Source organism: Esox lucius, chromosome 8, assembly GCF_011004845.1.
Source record: "Esox lucius isolate fEsoLuc1 chromosome 8, fEsoLuc1.pri, whole genome shotgun sequence".
Lineage (NCBI taxonomy): Eukaryota > Metazoa > Chordata > Actinopteri > Esociformes > Esocidae > Esox > Esox lucius.
Window position 1 is genome coordinate 15471761 of NC_047576.1, and position 26336 is coordinate 15498096.

The following is a 26336-nucleotide window of genomic DNA, read 5'->3' on the forward strand; positions in this document are numbered from 1 at the left end:
CGCGGCATCTTGTGGAGGGTGCTTGGGGAATATGGGGTCCTGGGTCCTTTGCTAAGGGCTGTCAGGTCCCTATACAACCGAAGCAGGAGCTTGGTCCGCATTGCCGGCAGTAAGTCAGACTTGTTCCCAGTGCATGTTGGACTCCGGCAGGGCTGCCCTTTGTCACCGGTTCTGTTTGTAATTTTTATGGACAGAATTTCTAGGCGCAGCCAGGGGCCGGAGGGTGTCAGGTTTGGGGACCACACGATTTCGTCTCTGCTCTTTGCAGATGATGTTGTCGTGTTGGCCCCTTCTAACCAGGACCTTCAGCATGCACTGGGACGGTTTGCAGCCGAGTGTGAAGCGGTGGGGATGAAAATCAGTACCTCCAAATCCGAGGCCATGGTCCTCAGTCGGAAAAGGGTGGCTTGCCCACTTCAGGTTGGTGGAGAGTGCCTGCCTCAAGTGGAGGAGTTTAAGTATCTAGGGGTCTTGTTCACGAGTGAGGGAAGGATGGAACGGGAGATTGACAGACGGATCGGTGCAGCTTCTGCAGTAATGCGGTCGATGTATCGGTCTGTCGTGGTGAAGAAAGAGCTGAGCCGCAAGGCGAAGCTCTCGATTTACCAGTCAATCTACGTTCCTACTCTCACCTATGGTCATGAGCTTTGGGTCATGACCGAAAGGACAAGATCCCGGATACAGGCGGCCGAAATGAGTTTTCTCCGCAGGGTGGCTGGGCGATCCCTTAGAGATAGGGTGAGAAGCTCGGTCACCCGGGAGGAGCTCAGAGTAGAGCCGTTGCTCCTCCACATCGAGAGGGGTCAGCTGAGGTGGCTTGGGCATCTTTTTCGGATGCCTCCGGAACGCCTTCCTGGGAAGGTGTTCCGGTCCCATCCCACCGGGAGGAGACCCCGGGGAAGACCTAGGACACGCTGGAGGGACTATGTCTCCCGGCTGGCCTGGGAACGCCTCGGTGTCCCCCCGGAAGAGCTAGAGGAAGTGTCTGGGGAGAGGGAAGTCTGGGCATCCCTGCTTAGACTGCTGCCCCCGCGACCCGGCCCCGGATAAGCGGTAGAAGATGGATGGATGGATGGATGGTGTATTTTGCTGTTTAAGAAAATACTATAGTAGCCAAATTCAGACCATTTAACTCTAAAAAAGATCTGAAAGGATCTCAGGATTTGTCAAAAGCAATTATTGGCAAAACAAATAACATTGGCTGTCTGAAAGCATCCCATTTCTCTTGCAATACATTTATTGAAAAATTCCCCAAAATGAAACCTTTAATGTACAGTTTGCACCCACAGTGCAAAAACAAGTAATGGAGGACCAAAGTCTTCCAATCGAACTATATAGCCATGTTGCAAATTTTGCATGGTCTCACAAAACATAGTTTTGCCCTAAATATAAATTATGTTTGGCACAATCCCAACAGGACATCACCCAAAGAAAACCTCTGTTAGCACACTTCTGCTAGAAAATGTTTTTCAATTTATTTTTCTCAGTTAGACCATCTCTACTGTGAAGCATAGTGATGGCAGCATTATGTCATGGGAATTATTTCCCACTTCAGTGAAAACATGGTTTGAATGTGAGTGTTATGCCATAAAAATGCTCCCATTTTGGATTGAGTCTCACTTTTCTGCTGTCCCACAAATTATGTTGCCTTCACAATAACCTATAATACATCTCTGGACTTAGCAAAACTCTGGTCATTATTCATGTATGGCCTCTTTTCAGTAAAATTCCTATCACAAGTCAGAAGATTGAATAAACTTTATTTGAATTTGTTTGCAAAGTTGTAATGAATTGCTATGTGCAAATTAGTTTGTTTTCCCAAAAAAGGCGTGTGACCTCAGTAATATGTTTGATGGTGTACTGCCGAAGTGGTCTATTACATGTTAAAAATCATTTTTGATCATTCTTGTGATGTACGGCCTTATTGATTACAGCTTCTGTTTCCAAGCACTCTGCAATGCATAGTGCCTAAGAACAACTTTTAGCCAGGGTTTATTGGCTATATACCGCACTACCCTATTGCTATATATTACTCTAAAAAGATGACCCCACCATTTTGTCATTGCCAATAGCCAATATTGGACTCAAGTTTCCACAAAACTCAAGAATTGCAGAATGACATGGTCCAGGGCAGTGTTTCTCAAACTGCAGCCCATGGGCCGGATGTGGACAGAGACACCTGAACTTGCGGTGGATTAGCTTGTCTGTTATGCAATTATTTACTACAGAAATTAGCATAGGCAAGGCTGTCTGATACTGAATAGACTAGAAAGGCTTGTGTGAGCTTGGGAATTCGTGCAATTGGAATTTTAATTATTTTTGACGTTTACACTTTTTTGTCCAGTTAGTGTATTATTAATAACAAAAAACCCTCCTTGTGTCCCATCAGTACCTACGCAAACCTGCAAATGATCTGTGTGCTAGGGGAAACAATTGTCCAGTACTGCTTGCCATTGAGTTGCTTCAGACAAAATGGACATAGTGAGGGTGGACCCCAGGAAGAGTAGCCATTGCTTTGGCTGTGCTAATGGGCATCCTGATAAAATATCAAAATACCACCTTGGGCTGCTTGAGCATCTGCCTGATGCGCATACTCACACAATCTAGATTGTGTCTTGATGGACTCGCTTACGTTTATGAATTCTTTAACAGGATATGAACTGAACTATAGATTCAATTTACACTTTGGTGTCAACTAACTCTTTCAACTGAAACACTTGACATTACTGACAATAGTCGAGCTGTCTGCACTAGCATTGTCAGTCAGAACTGTTACTTTGTATCTTACTGTTACTGGTCACAGTCAGGGTTTGATTACTTTGACAGGAACCCAGCTGTCCAGCCACAATGCTGCTATATAATTCCTTAGTATAGCACTGAAGTGATTATTTGATAAAGATCTACTTATAAAGCCAATGAAAACTGTGCCATTAGTGAAGACTGGGAAGGAGACGTGTACTCATGCATACTCCAGCTAATTCTAGCCACTTTAATTGATCAGGTTTTTGTCAATATTAAGATATTGTTATCGCCTGTATGATAAGCGGGTGAGGAGTGCCCTAACAGAATTGAATGGAACACACACACACTATTATAGATTAGAAATATATTGTTTTTAACTGTATAATTTTTCTAAATTCATCAGAAATAAATGGTAAAATATGAATAGGATTTGGTACATTTTTTATTGGAAATGTTTAGTAAAAATCTGGCCATTTCCTTGCTATGAGTCACACAAAATAAGCCCTATAATTGGATGAAATGTAAACATTGGTCAATCAGACCAGCGAACAAAGGTCATTTGAAAGGTTTAAGATATTCAGCTCACAAGATCAATGACAAAGGATTAAATTTAAGAGAAGGTAATGGGTGGTGGTGTGATTCCTGTCTTTTGTCAAGACTAGCATTAAATGCAAATATCCACCCCTACCAGGACCAATCACTCAGGGCAGGAAAGGAGCAGCATAAAGTAGGTGAACGTTTTGAAAGATCTACCATTCAGAAAACTTTGCACTGTGGTTAGGAGAGTAGAATGCTGTAGTCATGATTTTGACTGAGCATATTGAGATGAAGCAGTTTACAACTGTAAACAAGTTTGCTGTGCCTAGAGCAACAACTTTGCAATATGAACAAGAGACTCCGGTAGACAGCAAAGCCACTGAAGCAATTGAACAGGTAAAATGAACTGTTGATCCTCTATGACTGAGTGATATTTAGGTCAAGTTGTTACTGATATTGACCAGATTATAGTATGGTGCTTTGCTATTTTAATCTAGATGTTGCTTAAATGTCCATAGACTCAGCAACTTGAGCACCCGCTTATAGTTCTCCCGTTGGAGGAAGTGGATCAAGAAACACATGAACACCAGGAGGAGATTGTGACACCAAAGAATGAGAACGACTACATACCAATAATTACAAGTGACATTAATGAGAGCATTGAGATCGAAATGGAGGTGTTTCCCCCGTCAGGCCTAACTGAAAGTGATCTGCTGGAGATTACTCGAGATGACTCTGCCATGTCCCTGGTAAGAACCTCAATTTGGTTTTGTCCTTTTAATTTACATCAAATCAAATCCTGAATTTGTGAATGACATACTCAACTTTCACATTTTAATCTAGAATATGATGAATATTATTTCCTTTTATGAAGACACCAGAAATAGTTGCACCAGTCCCATCCGAACCGATCCGACCAAGCAGCCTGAAATGGAAGAGAATGACACAAAAGAAGACTGGTTTGGTGGTTAAGGATGTGATATGTTTGCCACAAGGCTACTATTTGTCTCAGGAGGACAGGCACACTGTCCCAAGAGGCAAGGAGAGGTCAGAGCTAGCTGCAATGGGCCTCATCGCTAGGATGACCATTGACAACTCGTGGCTTCCTCATCAAATGGAGAGCCGTATTGCCTCTCTGTTCAGTAGCCGCTTCTACAGTGGACACGACCAAACATTCACCTTTACATACCTTCAGGTAATTATGATGGAGTATAACTTAACATTTTAACCAATTATCAGACACTTATCTAGAGCAACTTTCAGGAGATATTAAGGATAACTTTATTGCTTAATTAAACAACCAATGATGTTTCCACCTTAACGACTTGGGGCGATGTGCAACTAAATAATGTAAATGTATGTGCATGTGCTTTTGTCTCTGTGACCCTACCTACATTCTGAAAATAGTGTCTTCAAGGCTCCCGTGTGCTGTTTGTTCCAAACACTCAACTAAAGTGGAGTGGGGAAGAGGCGCTGCGGATAGCTGGGCACGGTCCCTTGTTTATTCTTTGTCACTTGGATTTCAGCTCTGAGGTAAATAGATAATGAAGAAATGAATACGATTTACATTTATTTATTTGCTGTGCAATCATTTAAAATATTTATTTGATTTTGTTATACCACAGATAGACTGTAAGTGGCAAAGAAACAGGGCACCATTAATAAACAGGTATGTACATTATATTTAATTCTATTTGGATCTTCATTAACGTCAGTGGAATCTATTTTCATGACCCAACATTGCGTCTTTGTCAATATATCATCATAGCAACCTCAATGCAAACCACTCAACTGTTTTTCATGTAGACACGATTACTTTGTGGGTGACAATAAAGAGAAGGTGAAAAGAATAGAGTCTCCCCTGCCTGCCGCTACTAATGAGGAGGTAAGCTGATAGTTACCTCAGTTACTTATTTTTTAGGAAAAAAAATATATTTCTCGTACAAACTGGAATCAATAATAGAAATACAAATTAACATGAATACAATAAAAAGTAACAGGAATTTCTTATGTTGACCAAAAGGCAATTCATATGTTTTGAGATGGCTAAAGGAAATGCCATAATGTAATTTGGATAAAATGGGCACGTTGAAGACTGTGTGGAACAGGGAAAAGAACAAAAGGAAGAAAAAAAAGAGTTATGGCAATCACACAACACTCTACAGTAGCAATTTGCTTAAGTTTTGAATACTGACCAAACACAAAAAATTGCTTTAAACAATTTTCTCTGGGGGCCTAAGACTTCCACAGTACTATATGTAAAATGCTGTGACTTTTTTAGGAAGTGAACACCATCCTCCAAACATACAGAGAACAAAACACAATGCCTGAAATCCAAATGAACATGTATCTGAGGCGGAGACACACATTCAGAAGTGCCCTGAAAGAGATGGGGAAAAAGTCATTCTCCTTCAAGGCAACTCCTCTATTCCACTTTAAAGGAGAAAAAGTTGATGAATGGCCTCAGAAAGAGTTTTTCAGGTGAATTGCTTCCTTTTTTAATTTACATTGAACAGTAAACTGTTTTTGGTCCTCCTTTGTAACAGAAAATTTACTTCTTTAATTCACAAATTGTTAACCCGATTTATAGACTCATCATGTTAGGATTACAGGAGAGCAGTATCCTGGAGGGTCGCCGGGGGCATCTGTTATTTGCTTATGACCAGACTGCTCTGGAGGAGAGGAGGTACTATACTGCAGGAGTCATGGTAGCCTGGTCCCTGCTTCATGGGGGTCCTGGACCATACTGCCTACATAAATCCCTTTACATGCTCATGTGTGGCCACAGCCCTTCCCTGGAAGATTTCAGATGGACGGACATTTCTGATGTGGATGTACAGATGAAACTGCAGCAGGTACTACTTCAGACCTAATAAAACTTGTACTCACCTTTTTTAAATAATTTATCTCTTGTTCTACCTTTTTTTATTATTAGATCAGTTCCACCAGCTTCCAGAGATTGACCCCAAACCTGTGTGAGTGGATCGCAGACTGTGGAGTTCCAGGGATCTACAGATCCCAAATTAAAGACATGACCTCTATCTACACCCGTATAATAAGACACTGGATTTATTACAGGTAGGAGATGATATTGTTTATAATATTGTTTATATTCAAAATGTTTTTTGCACACTTTTTCAGCATTTGGTTTAGCAGTCTTCAAGAATCCCCCATAGCTGGGACCTTAATAATATAGACTTTTGTCACGGATCTGGGTCTGGTTTGATATAATCGCCACATGTCTGAAGTATGTGAAATTTCAAGTAATTTTACCAACCAGTTAGCCTTCAAGTTATAACATCTGATCAGTAATGGAAAGGTTGCAAGACTGAACCTCAGACTGGCAAGACGAAAAAAAGTTGTCGTTTTCTTCCTAAGAAAGACAGTTAATCCCGCATTTATTCTCATTTAGTTGGTGGATTTAGCAGAGGAAATAAAATGTTATAGTTACATGTTTTTTCCAAAGGTTACTCTGAGATTACTTGAGTGTAGAAAGAGTAGTTGAGTGACTGCTATTAATGTGAGTTAATAGGAAATTTACAATTTGTTATCGTTCTCAGTTAAAACCTAGGCCTATGTAGTTTAGGATGTCCAGATCCAGCTGATTCTAGAAGCAGCCCTTTACATAGTGCACCCAATAGTTTAACAGTAATGAGCTCCAAAAATGTTCTAGAAGATCTATGCCTATGAGGTCTGCATACGTCTTGGTGTGAACAGCTCTAATTTGGTAATCTTTCTGCTCTTTATGATCATATAGTATGGAACTACAGGTTTGGTTGATATCACAGTTGGTGTTTGCACTTTTAACAGGGTGGCAAGCATGATCTCTCAGTTCACGGAGGGTCTGAACAGCTGTGGTGGCATGTGGGATATCATGAAGGCTAACTCTGCAGCTTTCATGCCTGTGATGACGAGGACAGAATATGTTCTCACCTTGAAACAGTTCAGAAGCCTCTTTGAGGTGTTGTGGAGTCCTCTGGAATCAACTGCTCTTAGACAAGCTGAGGAAACCACAGTCACCTCTTGGGAGAGATTCCTCATCATGGTCAATGGTAGGTTATTTTTGCTTAGATACATGTATTGTAAATGTATATTTTGAGGATTCTGTTGTTTCCTTTTCTATTAAATGTAATCTCATATACTCCTATTCTAAACAGAACATCATACTTCCTTGTCCCTTGGGGATCTACTGGCCTTCATCACAGGCGAAGATCAAATCCCTCCTTTGGGATTCCACAAAAATCTAAGCATCAGGTTCTACGACCAGGGCCAGGACCGGCACCAGGGAATGTTTAGTGTCCATCTACCACATGCCTCTACTTGTGCTTTAGAGCTCCACCTTCCACGAGGTGTGGCCAGTCCTAGTGGGTTGAAGTTTATGCTGACAAGAGCAGTGAACAAATCTTTGGGGTTACATTAATGATGACTGCTTTCAACCAGTGATCAGTCCAACTAAAACTATATCAGGAGATTCAAGCTTTGTTTTTGATAGACCTGTCATAGATTTTGTTGATTACCATTTGGGAGGGGGCTGGGACTTTGCCCTGTTGATGTGAGCATGCACATCCATTAATAAGGGGTCTATCTTGAAACTTGTTACTTCAATTGTTTGGGGTATAATCAAATTTACATATTTAAACTCAGTAAATACGTTTTTGTTCAAGGCAATATGTCTGTACAGACATTGAAAAAAATACATATAGGAACAATTTTTGTGTTGAAATGTGCATGTCATGTTTGTGTTTCAATAAAAGGCTATTATGAGAAACATTTGGGCTATTAAAATCTTAGGTTGTAATGTTGTAGGAACAGGCCCGGTTCCTTGATGAAAGTGAGGTGGTATTTTGTTATCAATGGGGGGGTCATATCAAATTCATATATAATTTACAGTATTTAAGGGGAACCAGGACTGAGGGGGCTCAGATTCTATCTGGGGAGGCAATGCCTGGGTTTATGGTCAAGTACCTGGAGTACTCTGGAAATAGCAACATCTGACCAGAGGAAGAAAATTCCAGGGCTATTTGGGACTTTCTCCAGAGCCATTGTTTGATAGACTTGCTTGGCTGCTTTGGGTCGTTCTCTTGTTGGAAGACCCATTTTCAACCCATCTTTAGCTCCTTGACTGATGGCCTGACATTCTGTTCAAGAATCTCCTGGTGTACCTCAGAATTCATAGTTTCCTTAATGATGTGCAGTCGAACAGGTCCAAAGGAGGAAAAACAGGCCCACATCTTGACATTCCCACCACAATGCTTGACAATGTTGGGATAAGGTTATTTTAGTGGTGGGGCAGCCAAAAGTAGCAGTTTTGATAATGACTAATTTTGAAAAGTGAATTTTGACTAATCTGTCAGGAGAATAGACTTCAAGAGAACTACAGGATTGTTTATGTCTCTGGCAATGTTAAAACGGACAGTTTGGTTCTTTTGACAGCAGAGGCTTCTTCCTCCAATGAATGTCACTTCTGTTCAGTGTTCTTATTGTTAAAGCATTCTCAGTAACCTGAGATGCAGCAAGGGATGTCTGTAAATCTCCAGATGTTATGTTTGGTTTGGCTGATTTATTATTTTGATAATATATTGATAGGGCGTCCTCTGTTCTGGTAAATTGTTTCCATTGGTAAATGCCTCACAGTGGACTAATGGATGGAACATCTTTCTGAGCTGGTTGTTTAGCCTTCCCCAGACTGATGTTCTCTGAGATATCCTTTTCTCCTGTGTTGGCAAACCCGAACTAACCAGGTTTCATCAGAGTACCACTCAAACTCATTCCTACAAATCCCTCCTTTGATTGGTTTATTTGGTAGACAACTATTTCCCCACCTGATTCTACTTACCTACTTGATTTTACCAATGCAACTTGGAGTTCACTTGTTTTTGCACATTTCCTCTAACAACATATGGAATTGGAAACTATAAACCTGTTATGTTAGATAAAAAAATATGAAATCAAGATTTGACACTAAACAAATCTATGTTTAGAGGGGTTGTTAGAATTTTTTGTAAAATTAAAGGCTTTCCAACGTGACAGGAAAAAAACTAGCATAATTTTTTATTTCTAAATCACAAGGTGAAAAAGTTTCAAATGTTTCTATAAAACTGCGTAGTTGCTTCATTGGAAAACTAAGGGCTGTGCAATATGTGGCCCTTCTCTCATCTAGTCATGCGATTAGGGCACTATTGACATTTTAACCTGTGCATTATATATTTATAGAAATGTTTATAAAAATTGTATATTCACATAAAGATCTAAAGCACTGTTAAAAGCAGCACGTGTCCGTTTCTTTTAAACAGTCTGAAGTTGTTAGGTGATGTACATTTTCGTAAATGTATGTTTCACATACCGGTAAACTAGAAATACAAGACTGAATCGTTTTAACATATCCCAAAAATGTTCCTAGTTCGTTTTGTTTCTCCTGGGACAAATTAAACTGTAACACAGAAGATTGAAGTTCCGGATGCTTGGGACTTGTTTGACATGTTCCTTATAAGACCTAGTTGCTAAACGAATAATTCGCGTGTATGTTTGTAATTTTGCTACATCTACCACTGGATGGGAATAAACCACTGGCAGTCGGTAAGTACTGATGCAAAATAGCTTTTCCCCGCTATAGACAGCAGAAGCGATTAGGTAAAGTTAGCTTACGAGCTAGCTAACGTTAGTGATGCTACTGGTACAGTGCAGTATAGAAATAGCGCCATACTGGCAACATTACAGATTCGGTAGCAACAATAAGACTTCAGGATATTGCCTTCAAAATAAAGGTCCGTGGTATAACGCGATTTTAATAATATTACATTCATCTATTTTGCCGCTTGGCTTAGTGTGTATTGTAAATATATAGATAAAAAAAGAAATGTCTATATATTAAAAAAATTTAAACTAAAGAAAAGTGCGCTTTACAAAGGATGAATAATAAACTAAGGCTGAGTAAATTGAGAAATGGAGATGGAGTAAACAATGTAAACATTCTATATTTTAAAAATGAGTAGAGGAATCCTTGATGATGTAATTCTTGTTAATTTGCTGGTGTTCATTAGTTATATATGGGCTCTTTGCGCTAAATCCAGCAACACTATACTTTCCACCTCCTCCCCCATTGCAACACGTAATATACTGTACACAGGGTACATATTGCATCATAGAGCAAAAACGATTCTATATACGCCACAGGGAATGTTTTGTAGGAAATGTTCTGGAGAGTGTCTACTAACCAAATAAAATTAGTTTTGGATGGGCACTGTGTGGTCTATCCAGCAACACACATAATGTACTGTACATGGGATACATATTGCCTCATACAGAAAAACTGTTCGCAGTGAATGTATTGTAGGAAATAATCAGGAGAGTCTGGAGATTCAAGGTATGCTGGAATAGTTCATAGAAATTTTTTTTCTGTATAGGGCAATATGTCATATCCTTGTAGTTACATTGTGGCCAATGGTACGGATGAAGTAAAATGCCAGCAACAATTGCAAAAACCTAGTACCCCTTGATTTTTTTTAGCGTAAAATCACTATATATTTTCCTGAACATTTCCTACAATACATTCACTGCGGTGTATATAATAGTTTTTGCACAGTCTATAGTGTTTTGCATTTGGGACTAAAGAGGGTGTAGAAAATATTGTGTTGCTAGATGTAGCACATCGTTCCCTATGAATAGACAGGTCTGTCTTACTCTACACACTCTCCTGAACATTTCCTACATTGCTTTTTCTGTGGACAATTCATTCGTTTTTGAGCATATTCAATCACTTGCATTGCCAGAATCTTGACATTGGAACGTGTTTTAATACACACTTTTTATTGGAATTGTGCTTAAATATGATCAAATATGGATTGTTGTCAATGTTTTGAGAGGTACATTTTCTTAAACAATAAATTCAATTTATATCGGTTTTGAAGTAATACGTTGGCCTCTTTTATTTTGAAAATTTCCTCATTTTCGTGACCCGGAAGTGTTTATTTAATATTGCTCACAAGACGCTGCTGATGATGATAGTATTGTAATGCCACTGTCGCAGACAGAACACATTTGTTAGTTATATACGTGTTTATATAAGTATTTGGCTACCTAGGTATGCGTGCATGTTGTTTGGGATGGTTGGCTGTCCAGGTTGTTATTGTTATTGCCTGGTGATGGCAAGAAGACTCTTTCGGTTTATAAACAAGGTGGTTCGAGCCATACATTAAATCCTTGGTCTATCAGACCGCTCATTACCGGTATACCGAATTAGTTTCACTGTTCAAATTGCGTTGGTAACCAGTTCATAGTAGCAATAAAGGCAGATCGGTTGTTGGTGGTCAATACTGTTCATTTACGAAAGGTATTAGCTGTATCCAGGCGAACATTTAGCGTTGTAGATAAGACTTAGTATTTTGGCTACATACCACAACCCTATTGACTTATTGATTACGTAAATAGTTAATAATTAGTTGATTCCAAAGACCCGGTTGGAGTTGTAACAGCATAACAATCCAGATCATCAGGTGGGATCAGTCAGTGAAGTTCAATCCTTTCACCGGAAATGTAAATGCTGGAACGTGTTTTCTTCTAGTAATGGCATCTCCACCATGGCTTAGCCACTTGTTAACTGTTATGCTAACATATTTTTCTTCTTTTACAGGATGTAGCGCATACTTGCTAGTTAACGACAATGAATTTTGATGCCAATAATTGAAAATGGATAAAGATTTACTGAGGCAGACTTTGTCTTACCATGGCCAAAGCCTGTTTGCCCATCTCAAATGTGAACAAAGTGAAAATCCAGATTTTAAAGCTATCGAACCTGATTTATCCAAGGCCAGCTATCAAAGGTAATTGAAATGGTAAAGATTTTGATTTAGCTAGCTGAAGTGTGTTAGTCAAGGATTGTAAAAGATATGTTTTCATACTCAATGTTACAGCTTAGCTCAGTGGTTTCCAAATCAGGACCCCTGGATGTGCTTGGTAGGTCCACCTAGTGTATGCCTATTTGAGAACTCATGAGACCATAGGCTTAATGGTAAAATGCGGTTGGGGTACTTAAGGGGAAATGTGTGCAGAGTAAAATTTATTTGGTGGTACTGTAACAGACAGTGTTTGGGCACCACTGGCTAAGTCTATACAAAACCCTGCCATCAATATATTTAGTCTTTCCTGTTATCTGTAACTTACAATGTATTTATGTAGATTTACATTTTCAAATATGTCAAATGTCACCATTCTATTTTTGCAAATAATTATTAAACTAAAATTAGTGAGTAGAATGCGTGTTATTTTCAAACCTTTTGCTTACACTTAATTTTTCTTATTACGGCTGAATAACACTAATTTGGTCAACATTTCTGTATGTTTAGTTGAGCCATTCCATATTTAAACATTAACACAAGAATATACATAGAATGTGATTTTTTTTAATTAGAATTAATAGAAAATGGTAACCTAGAAGGGACAAATTAAGGATAAAAGTGTGAAAAGCAATAACAATTGTAGTTTATCATAAAATGTGTAATTATACATAAAACATCAATATATTAGTACATAATGACAATAGTTATTTTATGTGTTTTCTTAAAAAACTGCCAATTTTCCAATTTCAGTATGCACTACCGCTCAAAGGTTTGGGGTCACTTAAAATGTCTTTGTTTTTGAAAGGGTTTTCTTTTTTGTCCATTTAAAGAACATGACATTTATAAGAAATACAGTGTAGACATTGCATATGTTGTAAATTACTATTGTAGCTGGTAGCAGCTTATTTTTAATGGAATATCTAGATAGGTTTACCGAGGCCCATTATCAGCAACCATCAGTCCTGTGTTCCAATGGCACAATCCCAAGTTTATCATTTTAAAAGGCTAGTTGATCCTTAGAAAATCATTTTGCAATTATGTTAGCGTAGCTGAAAACTGTTGTGCTGATTAAAGAAGCAATAAAACCAGCCTTAGACTAGTTGAGTATCTGGAGGATCTGCAATTGTGGGTTCAATCTAGTTTGAGAAACAGACGCCTCACAGGTCCTCAATTAGCAGCTTAATTAAATAGTACAGAGACTGAGAGCACAGACACTTGGCAGAGGGAGATTGGAAAAGTGTTATGGACAGACATCTGAGTTTGAGGTGTTCAGATCACAAAGAAGAACATTTGTGAGATGCAGGCCAAATGAAAAGATGCTGGAGGAGTGCTTGATGCCATCTGATGGTATGGGGGTGCTTTGGTGGTGGTAAAGTGGGAGATTTGTTCAAGGTAAATTTAATCTTGAAGAAGGAAGGCAATCACCCAAATGATGTAATGCCATAACCTATGGACAGTGCTTGATTGGAGCCAATTTCCTCCTATAACAGGACAATGACCCCAAGCACAGCTCTAAATATTGCAAGAACTATTTATGCAAGAAGCAGTCAGCTGGTATTCTGTCTATAATGGAGTGGCCAGCACAGTCACCAGATCTCCATCCTATTCAGCTGTTGTGGGAGCAGCTTGACCTTATGCTAAATAAGAAGTACCCATCAAGCCAATCGAACTTGTGGGAGGTGCTTCAGAAAGCATGGGGTGAAATTTCATCAGATTACCTTAACAAATTGACAACTAGAATGCCAAAGGTCTGCAAAGCTGTAATTGCTGCAAATGGAGTATTCTTTGATGAAGGCAGTTTGAAGGACACTGTTATTATTTCAGTTAAAAAAAAAATATTTCTAACCTTGTCAATGACTGTGTTTCCTATTCAAAATCATTTCATGTATGTTTTCATGGGAAACAAGGGCATTTTTATGTGAATCCAAACCTTTTGAACAGTAGTGTATATTTCTAACAGAGTGGAACCTTACAGGGTGGACATTTCTAGCACTGTGAGTGAGCAAGATTGAGTAAGAGTGTTGTTGAACACTTGACCAGGGTTTGAACTTCTCTATCAAAGATATTTTAGACTTTGGAAACATTTATTTTCTCTGTAATTTAGCCTAACCTGTTTGATGTTTGAAATATTCAGACTAACACAATGAATCATTGAAATATTAGTAAAATCAAGATGGAAAAATATATACAACAATATTTTTTTATGTAAGAAATATAAAATATATACGTCAATATATATCTGAATGTGATATAATTGTGGAAAGGGGCTTTTAAATTAAAGAAATAATAAAATTCTGGGACACAGTATTAAATATGATAATAATAAATACAATATTCATGGGGGAAGCAGTTTTGATGGCAAGAATTTTTAGTAGGTGGTCTACGAAACATTGGAGTATCATATTTTATGCCTTTTTTCTCAGAAGTTTAGGTAAATTCCAATCTGAACATACAAAAATAAAATCACCTAGCATACATTCACTGAAAAAACATTTTATTTTCACTATTTTACACTAAATCATGTATTTTAATAATGATATTTTATTTTCCTGGGGACAAAAAATGCCAGCACAAAGTAGTTATGACCCATACAGTGCCTTGCAAAAGTTTTCAAACCTCTAACTAGTTGGCTGATCTTGCCTAGTCTGTTAGATTTCTTTTTTTTAAATAATTTTGAGAGTCAAACTAAATTATTGTGAGGTGACAGTGGTTTTAAGAATGTATTCAAACCCCTTTAAACTTTTTCTATGTTTTGCTATGTTTCAGCTTTATTCTAAAATTGACAACAAAAAAAAAATTTGTCAATCTACACACAATACCTCATAATGACCAAGGAAAAACAAATTTTTAGGATTTTTTGCAAATGTATTAAAAAAAGGCTTTAAGTCTGCAGCCATGTTCAGTTTGTGTTTAATTCGGGGCCTTTTTTAAACACGCTTAGGGCAGTTGATTTGATTTTGTCATTCAAGGACATTCCACTTTTTGGCCCTGAAAATTTTTTTGGTTGCTTTAACAGTGTGTTTAGGGACATTATTATGCTTTATGGTGATGTGTCATCCAATGAGTTTTGAGGCAATTCTTTGGATCTGAGCAGATATTTATTTCTGTAAACCTCAGAATTCATCCTGCTGCTGTCAGTATTGAAATGAATGAAAACAAGTGAGCCAGTTTCAGTGGCAGCTAAACATATGCAAAGCATAACCTCTCCACTTTATTTCACAGATATGTTGGTGCATCAGTTACTTTTTTCCTCCACCTCTCTTTCTTGCCATTACTCTGAAACTTAATATTTTATCTAGAATTTTGCAGGCTCTTTGTTATTTTGTAAGCCATCCTGTTTTTGATGCTAACTTGTCTTACTTGAGAATGGAAGAGACTGACACATCCAAGCCTACTTACTATCAACTGATTCTGAATGCACATCCTAGAATCAAGACTAAACATGTACAGTACCACTCTCTTGTGCAGTCCATTAAAGTAAAGCTGGCTATGAAAGATAAGCAAGCAATATATGGCATCAAACTCTCTGTGAGGAGTTATGATATTTATTGTAATGCATGGATTGCAAAGATTATGTAAAATGTCCCGTAGGGCAACGTATCGATGTATTGATGCACAATGTTTTTACAACCCCTTAGAAATTGCGCTAGGGGTTAGTCATGCAGCCACTTTGGTCACAGAGATGAGCACATTTAGCCAATTCAATAATGGCTATCAGCAGAGCACATTTTTGTATGAGCTAAGCAGTAACATTGATTATGGAAATGTTGTTCTATAGAATTATGTGTAACACTGTAGCCATGATTTAGCTCACATTTTTATAAAATATAGGTTAGTAGGACACCAACATCTCCCTTGTCAACTGTACATTTCCAGAGAGTTAACATTCAGTACACACACATCTTCTACAGGAATGATGGAGGAGAGGACAAGGCTTTAGTGGAGCAGTTCATTGCAAGAAAAGCAGACATCCTGTTTGCCCAGTCATGGAAGTCCAATGCACCTGTTGAATATGTATTGGAGGATGAAGCAGAAGGTAACTGTTATTGGCAAATGTATAGGTAAACCACTGCATTGTGTTGAATATGGCGTAATTACTTAATCCTTTTTGTTTGTTTCAGAGCCCTACGCCATCATGCCCCCTCTGGAGCAGTTCATGGAGGTGTCATTTGAGGAACGAAGGAATCTGTTGTACAGGGATATGGAGCGAGGGGACATTGTTATAGGGAGGATCAACTCCATCAGGGACTTTGGCTTCTTCGTAACACTAATTTGCATGGGTGGTGGACTGGAGAGAGACATAGAGGATTTGGAACTAACGGTAGGGATTTTGGCTTTGGTTTCATGGTCAGTTTATAGTAGTGATATTTTGTTTGATAGTTCAAAGGGTTTTCCCATCATTAGTGTTGTATTTTGAAGAAATATGATAACCTCTTGCTACACATTTTATTTTATCCTCAGGCCCTGTGTCCGCTAAGAGATGTACCTTCCAATGGCAATCATGATGATCCTCTATCGTACTATCAGATGAATGATTTGATAAGAGGTGAATGCACAGTGCACGCTAAAGAAATCATGTCACTAATAACATAGTTTTCTTGACTGATGGTCTTGAAGGAAAGTAAATCAATACAGTAAAATAATGAATATAATCCAAGAAATTGTGAATGGACAACAATCCATGTTTTGTCACCAGTTAACCAGAACACAGGAGAATAGTTTAGATATAATTTACATACAGTACCAGTGAAATGTCTGGACATACCTACTCATTCAAGGGTATGTTTTTTAGTTTTACTATTTTCCACATTGTAGAATAATAGTAAAGACCTCAAAACTGTGAAATAACACATGCAGAATCATGTAGCCACTAAAAAACCGAGCAAAATGCATTTCATACTGTAGATTCTTCACAGTAGCTACCCATTGACCTGTTGACAGCTATGCACAATCTTTGCATTCTCTCAACCATCTTTGTGCGGTAGTTACCTGGAATGCTTTTCAAACAGTCGTGAAGGAGTTCGCACATATGTCCTTTATTATGTCTGAATTGTAGTAGTCCATATTATGGCTCAAACAGCTCAAATAAGCAAAGAGAAACGACAGTCCATCATTACTTTCAATCCAGAAAAAGTGCTGTCGCAAGCACACATCAAGCACTGTGAAAATCATGTGGACCGCCACTGGAAAGGAAGAGCCAGAGTTACCTCTGCTGCAGTGCATATGCTCATTGGAGTTACCAGCATCAGAAATGGGCAATTATCTGCACCTCAAATTGCAGCCAAAATAAATACTTCATACAGAAAATGTAACAGACACATGTCAGCGTCAACTGTTCAGAGGAGGCTGTGTGAATTAGGCCTTCATGGTTGAGTTGCTGCAAAGACACCACTACTGAAAGACACTAGTATGAAGAGAATTGCTTAGGCCAAGAATTACAAGAAATGGACATTAGGCTGGTAGAAACTTTGGTTCCAACCACCGTGTCTTTGTTTGTCGTAGAGTGGTTAAATGGATGATCTGTGAAGCATGGAGGGGTGATGGAGTGGGGGTGCTTTGCAGGTGACACTGTGATTTATTTAGAATTCAAGACACGCTCAGCATACAGCATTCTGTAATGATATGCCATCCCATCTGGTTTGCACTTAGTGGGACTAATTTGTTTTCATCAAGACAATGACACAAAACACATCTCCAGGCTGTGCAAGGGCTTATTGACCAAGGAGAGTGATGGAGTGCTGAATCAGATGACCTGGCCTCCACAATCACCTGACCTCAACCCTATTGTAATGTTTTGGACATCAGAGTGAAGGAAAAGCAGTCAACAAGACTGTTGGAAAAGCCTTCCAGGAATTTCTGTCATCAATGCAAAGGGTGGCCACTTTAAATATAATTTTTTGGTTACTACTTGATTCCATATGTGTTATTTCATAGTTTTGATATCTTTACTATTATTCTACAGTGTAAAAAATAGGAGAAATAAAGAAATACCCTTGAATGAGTTGGTGTCCAAGTGTGCTTATGGGGCAGGAGGTGTTAGATAATGTGAGGCATATACTCCGGAGGTGTAGATGGCTTGGTAGCTGCGACCTAGGAATCAATGAATGAGCTTGTGAATACATTAGAGGTTCAGTAGCACGGAAGTAAGGTACTGTGTGGGTGATGATACCTGTAACAGTGATATACAGCTCCGGAAAAAATTAAGACACAATGTCACCTTTTTCTTTCCTTTCCAAAAAGGTCGAAAAGGAAGGTTTTGAGTGAGGAACAGAAGGGTTAAACATAAGAGACCACTGCAAATTGAATGCTTCTGTTCCTCACTCAAAGCGTCCCTTTTCAACTTTTTTGGAAAGGAAAGAAAAAGGTGCAGTGGTCTCTTCATTTTTTCCGGAGCTGTATATATTGTAACCTTTGTCAGTACTAGCTAATCAAATGCATGTCGTGAATGTAAATAACATTTTCACAATGCAGTTTTGTGATTTCCAAAATCACCCATATACCATGTGCTGTGCTCTAGCTGGAGTGAAAGACATTGACCGATACCATGAGAAGATAACAATTTCACTTCAGCCCTCTTCCCTCGCCACAAACTTGGTGAGCCAAAAGCTTGGAGTTCTTAGTAAAGATGATCTTCCACTTCACTACAGGTAAGAAAGACGTGTTCCAGTCAGTAGAAATCACATGGGGAAAAAATCATGCCAGAACGTAAACTAAATCTTTGTTTTAATTGTTTTCTCCAGTCGCAGTTTGAGAGTTGCCAACGATAACACTGAAACCTATGAGAGAGTTCTAGAGGGTACTCTTGGTTACTCTAACCCATTGAACGTGGAATATCTCTTAGGGAAGATTGGGATCAGTGACACACAGCCTCCTTCACTCATGAGAGGGCTACAGAGGTGAGAAGACAAGTGATTGGTCACTCAGTCTAGATATCCTGAAATTGGTACCCTTAGCCACATATCATCAGCACCTGACTGTGTTTTGGGACTCTACAGTAAACACTTCCTTGAGGAGGACTTTGCCACAACTATCCGAAAGAAGCAGTCTGCATCCTGGGCGCTTAAATGGTATGCATGACATCTGCATTTTGATCTCATTCATTTAGCAGTTGCTCTTTGGTGGGACTTAACAATAGTGAGTACATATGTTTCTGTATATTTTTATACTCGTCCCCTGTGGGATATCAAAACCCGCAACCCTGACGTTTCAAGCGTCATGCTGTCCAAACTGATCCACACTTGCCATTGGATTCAAAAGAATTGCAGCCATTTGGTCAGTCTGTGGAAACCTGTTTACCGAATGCTTGAACTGCTCCTGACTAATGTTTTTCTAACCATATATATTTGTTACAGTGTGAGGATTGGTGTGGATCACTTCAAATCTGGTCGCTATGTTGAAGCAATGAATGAGTACAACAAGGCCTTAGAGATCGATACAAACAACGTTGAAGCCCTGGTGGCCCGCGGTGCTCTGTGAGTGTCCATCTAAATTGATTTAGAATATTGTAGATTGTCAGCACTCCCAGTCTACACTGGTCTCTTTTGTTATTCTGTCACTTCTGTTGACCACAGGTTTTTGAAACAGGATTTTGTTGAATTGACATTTATTGTGCCACAGTTAATATGAACCTACCATTTGATATTTATCAGGTATGCTAACAAAGGGAGTTTGCTGAAGGCAATAACAGACTTTGAGCTGGCATTGGAAAGCTGCCCGACCCACAGAAATGCTAAGAAATACCTATGCCAAACCCTGGTTGAGCGAGGTGGCCAGTAAGTAAGAATTCTGTGCCCTTAAGTGGTTTTTAGGTGAAAACCTTTTTTCTTTTTAAATACATGTATTTTTTTCATTGTTAGACTCGAAGAGGAAGAAAAGCTGGTCACAGCTGAGGGCTTCTACAGAAAAGCCCTGGCTTTAGACGACTCCTTTCCAGATGCAAAGGAAGCATTGAGAAAAATAGAATTACTTATCCAGGTGAGCTGGAACATTCAGTGGGTTGTGCCAACTATTCCTCTTACCACTGAATTTCGTTAAATATTAACATTTTGGGGAAAGGGGTGTGTTCAATTTTGTATGTGCTGTTTGTGTGTTTTGGATTAATGTATGGAGAACCTTGTAATACTGATGAAGTGTTTTGTTGTGTGCTTGTCTGCAATCTGGGACCTTGCCCTTTGACTCTACCCGACTACCTTGATTGTCGCCTGTCTATTGGGGAAACAAACAACCTTTCAACTGGAATGAAAATGGTTGGTACGCTGGACCTGGTCTCAATGCGGTAAATGTAAACCCCTTTTTGTCCACATGGGAAAATATGTTCTCTGCCTCTAATTGTGATATCTGGATCATGCTGTGGTAAACTTGTGTGTGTGTGTGTGCCTGCCTTTCTCCCATTTTTCTAAATCATCCTAATCAATGGATGGAATGGTCTTTTACATTTTTGAAACGGGTGTAATTGTACTGTGAAAATTGACTGCTTTAAAGAAATCGCTCAAACTAAGAGAAGAGATGGCTGCGAGGGAAGCAGAAAAGGCTAAGAATGTGGAGACAAGTGCAGAAAAATTGCGTAAGATTTTAAAAGAAGAAAAAAGGTAAATCAGTAACCAGCATCAGAAAGGTAACCTGGTAAACTGTCCACTCATCGATTGTCTTGTAGAACAAAAAACATTCACAATTTAATTTGGCATAATATAAGTCATTTTAAGTGAATTGCCAATATCACCTGTTTTTATATCGTAGCTGCATAGCTTCAGTATTTGCTGTAACCCTCTAGAATGAAAAGGAAACGGAAGAGATCATCCTCCTCATCGACATCATCGTCTTCCTCTTCTGACCGATCTTCGTCGAGTCACAGAAAGTCTAAGAAGAAGAAGCGTAAACACAGACGTTCATCACGAGGGGGGAAACGCCAGCAGAGGGTTTCGTCCAGGGGTAACTGGAGTGCAGCTGATGATGAGGAAGAGTGGTATCCAGCCCCGCCAAACACATCAGCCTCCTTCCTGGATCCAAAATCCAGCAGGTACAGGTCGTTTGATGTGCCCAACAGGACTGAAGAACACAGTCAACACTACAGCAAGCACAGGAGCCAAACCCACTCACAACACTCTTTACCATCAGTTTCCACCAACGCTCCAGACAACAGAGGTAGGTTTGAAGATGACCCTTTTGACATCTCCCCTCTGCGAGCCGAATGCAGCAAGGGGAAAGGTATCTGTGATAAGACCGGTGACGGGGAGGTGAATGGCCGAGAGATGGAAGCCTCCAGGGGCCGGAAAAAGAGCCAGGAGTGTCACTTCGGCCCACAAGAAATCCCCAGGTCATCAGAGAAAGACAAAAACAGTAGAACGTCCTCTACCAGCTCCGAGCATTCTAGCAAATCTTCACGCAACGACCTCCCTTCACAGTCCCGCATATCCACTTATAGACGATCAGATAGTGGGAGGTATGGTATCACAGAGCGAGATAAAGAAGAGGAGAATAGGGGCATCCGAAGGTCTGATGGAGGAGATAACAGATCTTCCCCTTACACTTCTCGGAACGGAAAATCATCTGCAGGAGGAAGTCAGAAAAAGGAGCTACCATCTAATCTTCTAGATCTCTTCAGCCAGATAGCCCAGTTTGAAAAGGAGAAATGCAAGCCGCAAAAGTGATTTCTTTGTTTGTTTTTTCGCAACGTTTTTACATCTTGTAAAAAGGTTACTGAACAAATTGATTTATGTTATTGTAATGTTGGACAAAGTGACTGTGCCCATGGCTGTGATCATTTAGTATTGGTAATATCAAACATTTTTCTCTGAAATGTTTACACTTATTTTTGTGATAAATACTGCCTTAATATCATCAGATTGTATTTCCTGTGACCGAACGAAAATGTGCATGAGAATACATGAAAGACCTATTAACATGTCTGCTACTGGCTTGCAGCTTGAAAAATAAAGTTAATTCTTTTTAAATCAGTTTGACTTTCTGTCAGTTCAGTCAGTACAATGTTAACAAGGTACATCTCTTGAAAAAACATGGTGTCATTTCTTTCCCCTGTATTTGCTGGTAATAGATTGGAAAGTCACATTGATAAGTGAAATATTATGTTCCATTATACGCATATTTTTCAATAAATGTTCCGAAAGAGCTTTGGTCAAAGTGCCCAAGCCTGATTTGTTTGGTTAAAATATTCATCTTATTTTATGCTGGTCCAACTTTGAAATCAGGGGTTGGCAAAAGACGATGCGTGCTATGGTTAGGGCTTTTTAAAGTAATGTTCTGTCCGCTGTCCGGATCTCTCACTGTTACACATTTTTCACTTTCTGTATTTACACAAACCTGAATCCCAATAGCTTAATTGGTAAGCTGTCTTGTCGAGTCTTGTGATTTAATAACTGGACACGCAGCATATTTGCAAAGAACCCAAGCCAGGAGCTTATTCACAGCTTAACTGCACATCAGTACAATACTGAAATATTTTTGATTAATTTTGTAAAATGGGATTATTTACTAATTTCCAGGAACAGCTGTTTAGTCGTATGTGTCTCAAACTGGTTCTTTGTACTCAAATCACATTATGCACTGTCTACTCTTTTTTTAGATCTCTATAAAGTGCACTTAATCTGAATATATAAAATTAGTATGGAGCATACTACAATTTAGCTTTCCTACATCAATTATTTTATATTCTTTTTATATTTCCTAACCTTTTTTCAAATGACTTAAAATGTTTTTACCTGTTATTTTTTATGTAAAATGTTATATATGTATGACCTGCAAACAAATATTTATTTCAGAATTAGTTAGGGTCAATTGAAATGTTTTGTTAAATCTTTTTACACATCAGGAGTGGCCTTACAGGCCATCGCTCTTTGTATGAAATGCTGATTGTGCTCAAAGAAAAAAAACAGTTTTTCCACTTTCCACTGGAGGGCAGTACAACACTAGCTTTGCGTGCACATTTTCATGAAGCACAATTCCATATGACAATTTCTCCTCAATGCTTTAGGTATTTGACAGACATATTTAATGTCAACACAAATAGCTAAACATTTATTGGGTGATTTTATGAGAATGGAGTGTCTAGTAATGACAGAACTTACATCCTTCATTATATCAATGATTTGAATAATGCAGTATGTATTTTAAGCACTTTGAAAACACTGATTCACTTATGGTTTAATAAAGTTGTTATAGTCATGAAGCTGTAGCCTTGATTGTACTCTGCCAAAACCACATCCTCTTTGCAGTCCCACAATGGTAGTATTGAATATTTAACAAACGGATAGAGGTACGAATAGAAATCATTGTGTGAGGAGTGGGCATTGTGCCAATCAATGGGCTATGTTCAAATTAAAATGAATTTCCACCTAGTGTTCCAGTCTCAGCAGAGCGAAGGTAAAAGCATGTCTCTAGCAGCACTTTAGATGCTAGATGTGTACGCATGGCAATGAACTCTGGTTCATCTCCCCACAAAAACGCACAAAGACCTTTTCATTGCATCACGTCAGTGAACACATTGACTAGCTCTACTAATGTAGGGCCGCAGTCCATGGCATTAATGCGTTGCTCCCACCGCTCTCTAAAAGTGTACTCTTCTGCACAGCCAAGGAGCAAAGGTCGCCTCTTGTCTTGCATCAACTGACAAAAACAAGCACAGGTTTTTGGGCCAATTAGTTTGATGGACAGGTGACCTGTCTTCATTGGGCATGTTTATATTTTGAGTTTATGTGTCATTCCTCTAAGGTCATTTGATTTAATACGTGTATTTCTCTGTTTCCCTTGGGAATAAACAGGTAATGGCTTTTTGTTTGAAGGGCCTTAAGTCCTTGGATGAGTCTGTGTGACAGAACTAGCTATGGCTTAAGGTCAGGCCTGACTGCGTTTGATGAAACTGCAGAATTTTGCATTTGAGAATCATCCTTTCTTTGACTCATAGTTGGAGAAGCAATGGTTCTTTTCAAAAGGGAGCTTCGATTTCTACTCTTCCATAATTTCATGGGGCAAATTGACAGCTGTGCAGAGATGAGCCATTTTAATGTCTTAAAATGTGTCTTATAAGTTTAAAGTGAAAGTATTACATTATTTTTAGAGCATGAAAATGCTTTGGGTTTAAAATGAAAATAGTTAATTGGAAAGGGTACTTTAAAATGGTAAATCAGCAGTAGAAACAACACGGTTTATACCTGTCCCCCTTTAGCTGGCATTTTTTGAGATGGGACTGGAGAATTAACCTTTTAATTTCACATACAGATATACAGAGGCAAGTACTGACTACTGTTGGTACCCAAATTATAGTTCTGGCCATGTAACTAGTAAGTACTTATTTTCTGCAAGACTGAATATAATTATGTAGACCAAAATTACATATTACGAGACCGCTGATTGCCCCTTTTGGTTAATGGAGAATTATGAAAATAAAGCTTTTCTTTTCAAAACAACTGTGGGCAAAGATATTGTTTTTATTGTTTTAGATTTATTGTTTCATTTGTAGTATTGGGTCAAACCATGTTCCACTGGTGTATGTCTACCTGAAACTGATGCTTAGACCACCAGAGCAGTCTAGTCCAACCCCCAGCATATTAACCCCAGTTAGCACTGCAAAGACCTTCAACTATCTCTTACCAACCAAAGCTAACTTGTGGTCAGAGGTTTCTTTTAGAATGACTTTTCAATGTAATGCTTGTAATAGCACTCTGAATATGTCTCATTCTAATGCTTATTTCCCTAACAAGTTGTTGTTTTCCTCAGAGCACAGCTACAACCATTTCAGTTTTCCTTTTAGATTGCTATCTTTCAACCATTTGGCTTTGGCTGTTGTGCCTTGCTACAGCAGGGGACATGTTGTACAGCTTACAGAAATGTGAATCCAGCAACAAATACATTCTGATACTTTGAAAAAGTCTGCAAATTCCATTACGCATATGAACTCAAAACGATTTAGGTTAATTTAGTAAACACAGGGTCAAAGCCCTACAACAGCATAGAAATACCGAGATGAGGGTAGAATTTTGATGAGAGCAGAATTTCAGAGAGAAATGCTGACTGTGTTAGCTACCTCCCTGCCTTGGCTAAATCCAGTGGAGATAGGAAGACTTTCTAATTTGCTTTCTCCCTATTTTAATAATAGCTGTGCATAAGTAATTTATGAAAGGCCACCCAGGCACTGGCCAACGGAAAATTAAACTCATTTTATCTGAAAGCAGGTGGATTTCTATTTATCATTAACATGCATAGAATTTGCACAATGTTATTTCTGCTACTGATGGAACGTACCCAAATAATGTATGAGGGGTTTTTGCTTATGCTCGAGTGAAAATCATAGATAAAGGTACTAGCCTTTTGCAATTTTCTGCAAACGGAAACTAATTTTGGGAAGCTTCTTATTACAGGCGAGTCTCATTTGGTTTGCATTAAAGGCGGACATAAGTGACATTAGGATTTCTCACAGATTTCATGAGATGTGTTGCTTTCAGTTAAATCATTAGTCCTGCCCCTCCTCCCTATTACAGACATAAAACAATTTCTATTCATTTGTCCAATAGTGTAGCTTCATTATTTCTGTTACCCTGACGTGGATCATATTAAAAGATAACACTGAGGAGAAAAACCAGACCAAGCAAAAGTTATGTTACATGTATTTATTTTCACTAAGTACAGTGGTTGAATAAGTAATTAACTGTACTGTGTTGTTTTTTATTTATTTAATATAAACACTTTTGGTTATCCACAGCATGAGTTATTACAGTTAGAATTGTTTTACATTTTTATTATGACTGATTGCACTTTAAAATGCTGCTTTTAATGTATTATAATAAACCAAAGTGCAACTATTACTCAGTCACTACCATCAAACCACCGCCGTGTTCTCTCTGCACTCTTAGAGAAGATCATATGGTGTGATCTTTTCACACCAGTCTTTATTCTGATAGTAAACCATGATGTTTTCTCTTTTTACCCCAGCAAACAGCAAGCCTTACCCATAAAAATGCTTTACATGCATTGTTTAGTAATGTGTTTCAGACTCTCTGCACTGATCCTTGGTAAGGTACTTATGATACCATTGTTGCATAAGTACTGTATGTTATTTTGTGGCTGGGCACCTCCAGTATAGATTCTGAGGTTTCAAAGAGACGTGTGTCCCAGCAAATGGAATGCTAATCCCAATATGATATGTATGTGCCAACAAAGGAATCGTTAAAAGCTGGTAACCCTTTCAAAGAATGGCCTGGTCTTTTATGATAG

General features: G+C 38.7%; 2 protein-coding genes across 10 annotated transcripts; both read left to right on the plus strand.

Annotated features, from left to right (window-relative positions):
* Nucleotides 1-3365: 3365 nt before the first annotated feature.
* On the plus strand, nucleotides 3366-9399 carry LOC109616028. The gene is made up of 11 exons (XM_020048932.2): nucleotides 3366-3675; nucleotides 3798-4028; nucleotides 4154-4474; nucleotides 4687-4812; nucleotides 4905-4948; nucleotides 5086-5164; nucleotides 5561-5760; nucleotides 5870-6134; nucleotides 6215-6357; nucleotides 7090-7331; nucleotides 7437-9399. The coding sequence occupies exons 1-11, from the start codon at nucleotides 3544-3546 to the stop codon at nucleotides 7697-7699; spliced, it is 2046 nt and encodes a 681-aa protein (XP_019904491.2). The 5' UTR covers nucleotides 3366-3543; the 3' UTR covers nucleotides 7700-9399.
* Nucleotides 9400-9711: 312 nt separating this feature from the next.
* ttc14 (tetratricopeptide repeat domain 14) lies at nucleotides 9712-22239 on the plus strand. Of its 9 annotated transcripts, XM_020049411.2 has the most exons (14): nucleotides 11268-11811; nucleotides 11909-12098; nucleotides 16025-16149; nucleotides 16235-16434; nucleotides 16575-16659; nucleotides 18631-18760; nucleotides 18854-19009; nucleotides 19109-19180; nucleotides 19466-19585; nucleotides 19763-19885; nucleotides 19970-20087; nucleotides 20595-20701; nucleotides 20884-21129; nucleotides 21228-21373. In XM_020049411.2, the coding sequence occupies exons 2-14, from the start codon at nucleotides 11965-11967 to the stop codon at nucleotides 21256-21258; spliced, it is 1647 nt and encodes a 548-aa protein (XP_019904970.1). In that variant the 5' UTR covers nucleotides 11268-11811; nucleotides 11909-11964; the 3' UTR covers nucleotides 21259-21373. The 9 variants fall into 9 exon arrangements, 7 of the variants coding, with proteins under 7 accessions (XP_010870225.1, XP_019904970.1, XP_010870226.1 ...); XM_010871923.4 differs by lacking the exon at nucleotides 11268-11811 and adding an exon at nucleotides 9712-9855 and having other exon boundaries at nucleotides 20884-22239; XR_002197125.2 differs by lacking the exon at nucleotides 21228-21373 and having other exon boundaries at nucleotides 20612-20701; nucleotides 20884-20966.
* The last annotated feature ends 4097 nt before the right edge of the window (nucleotides 22240-26336 follow it).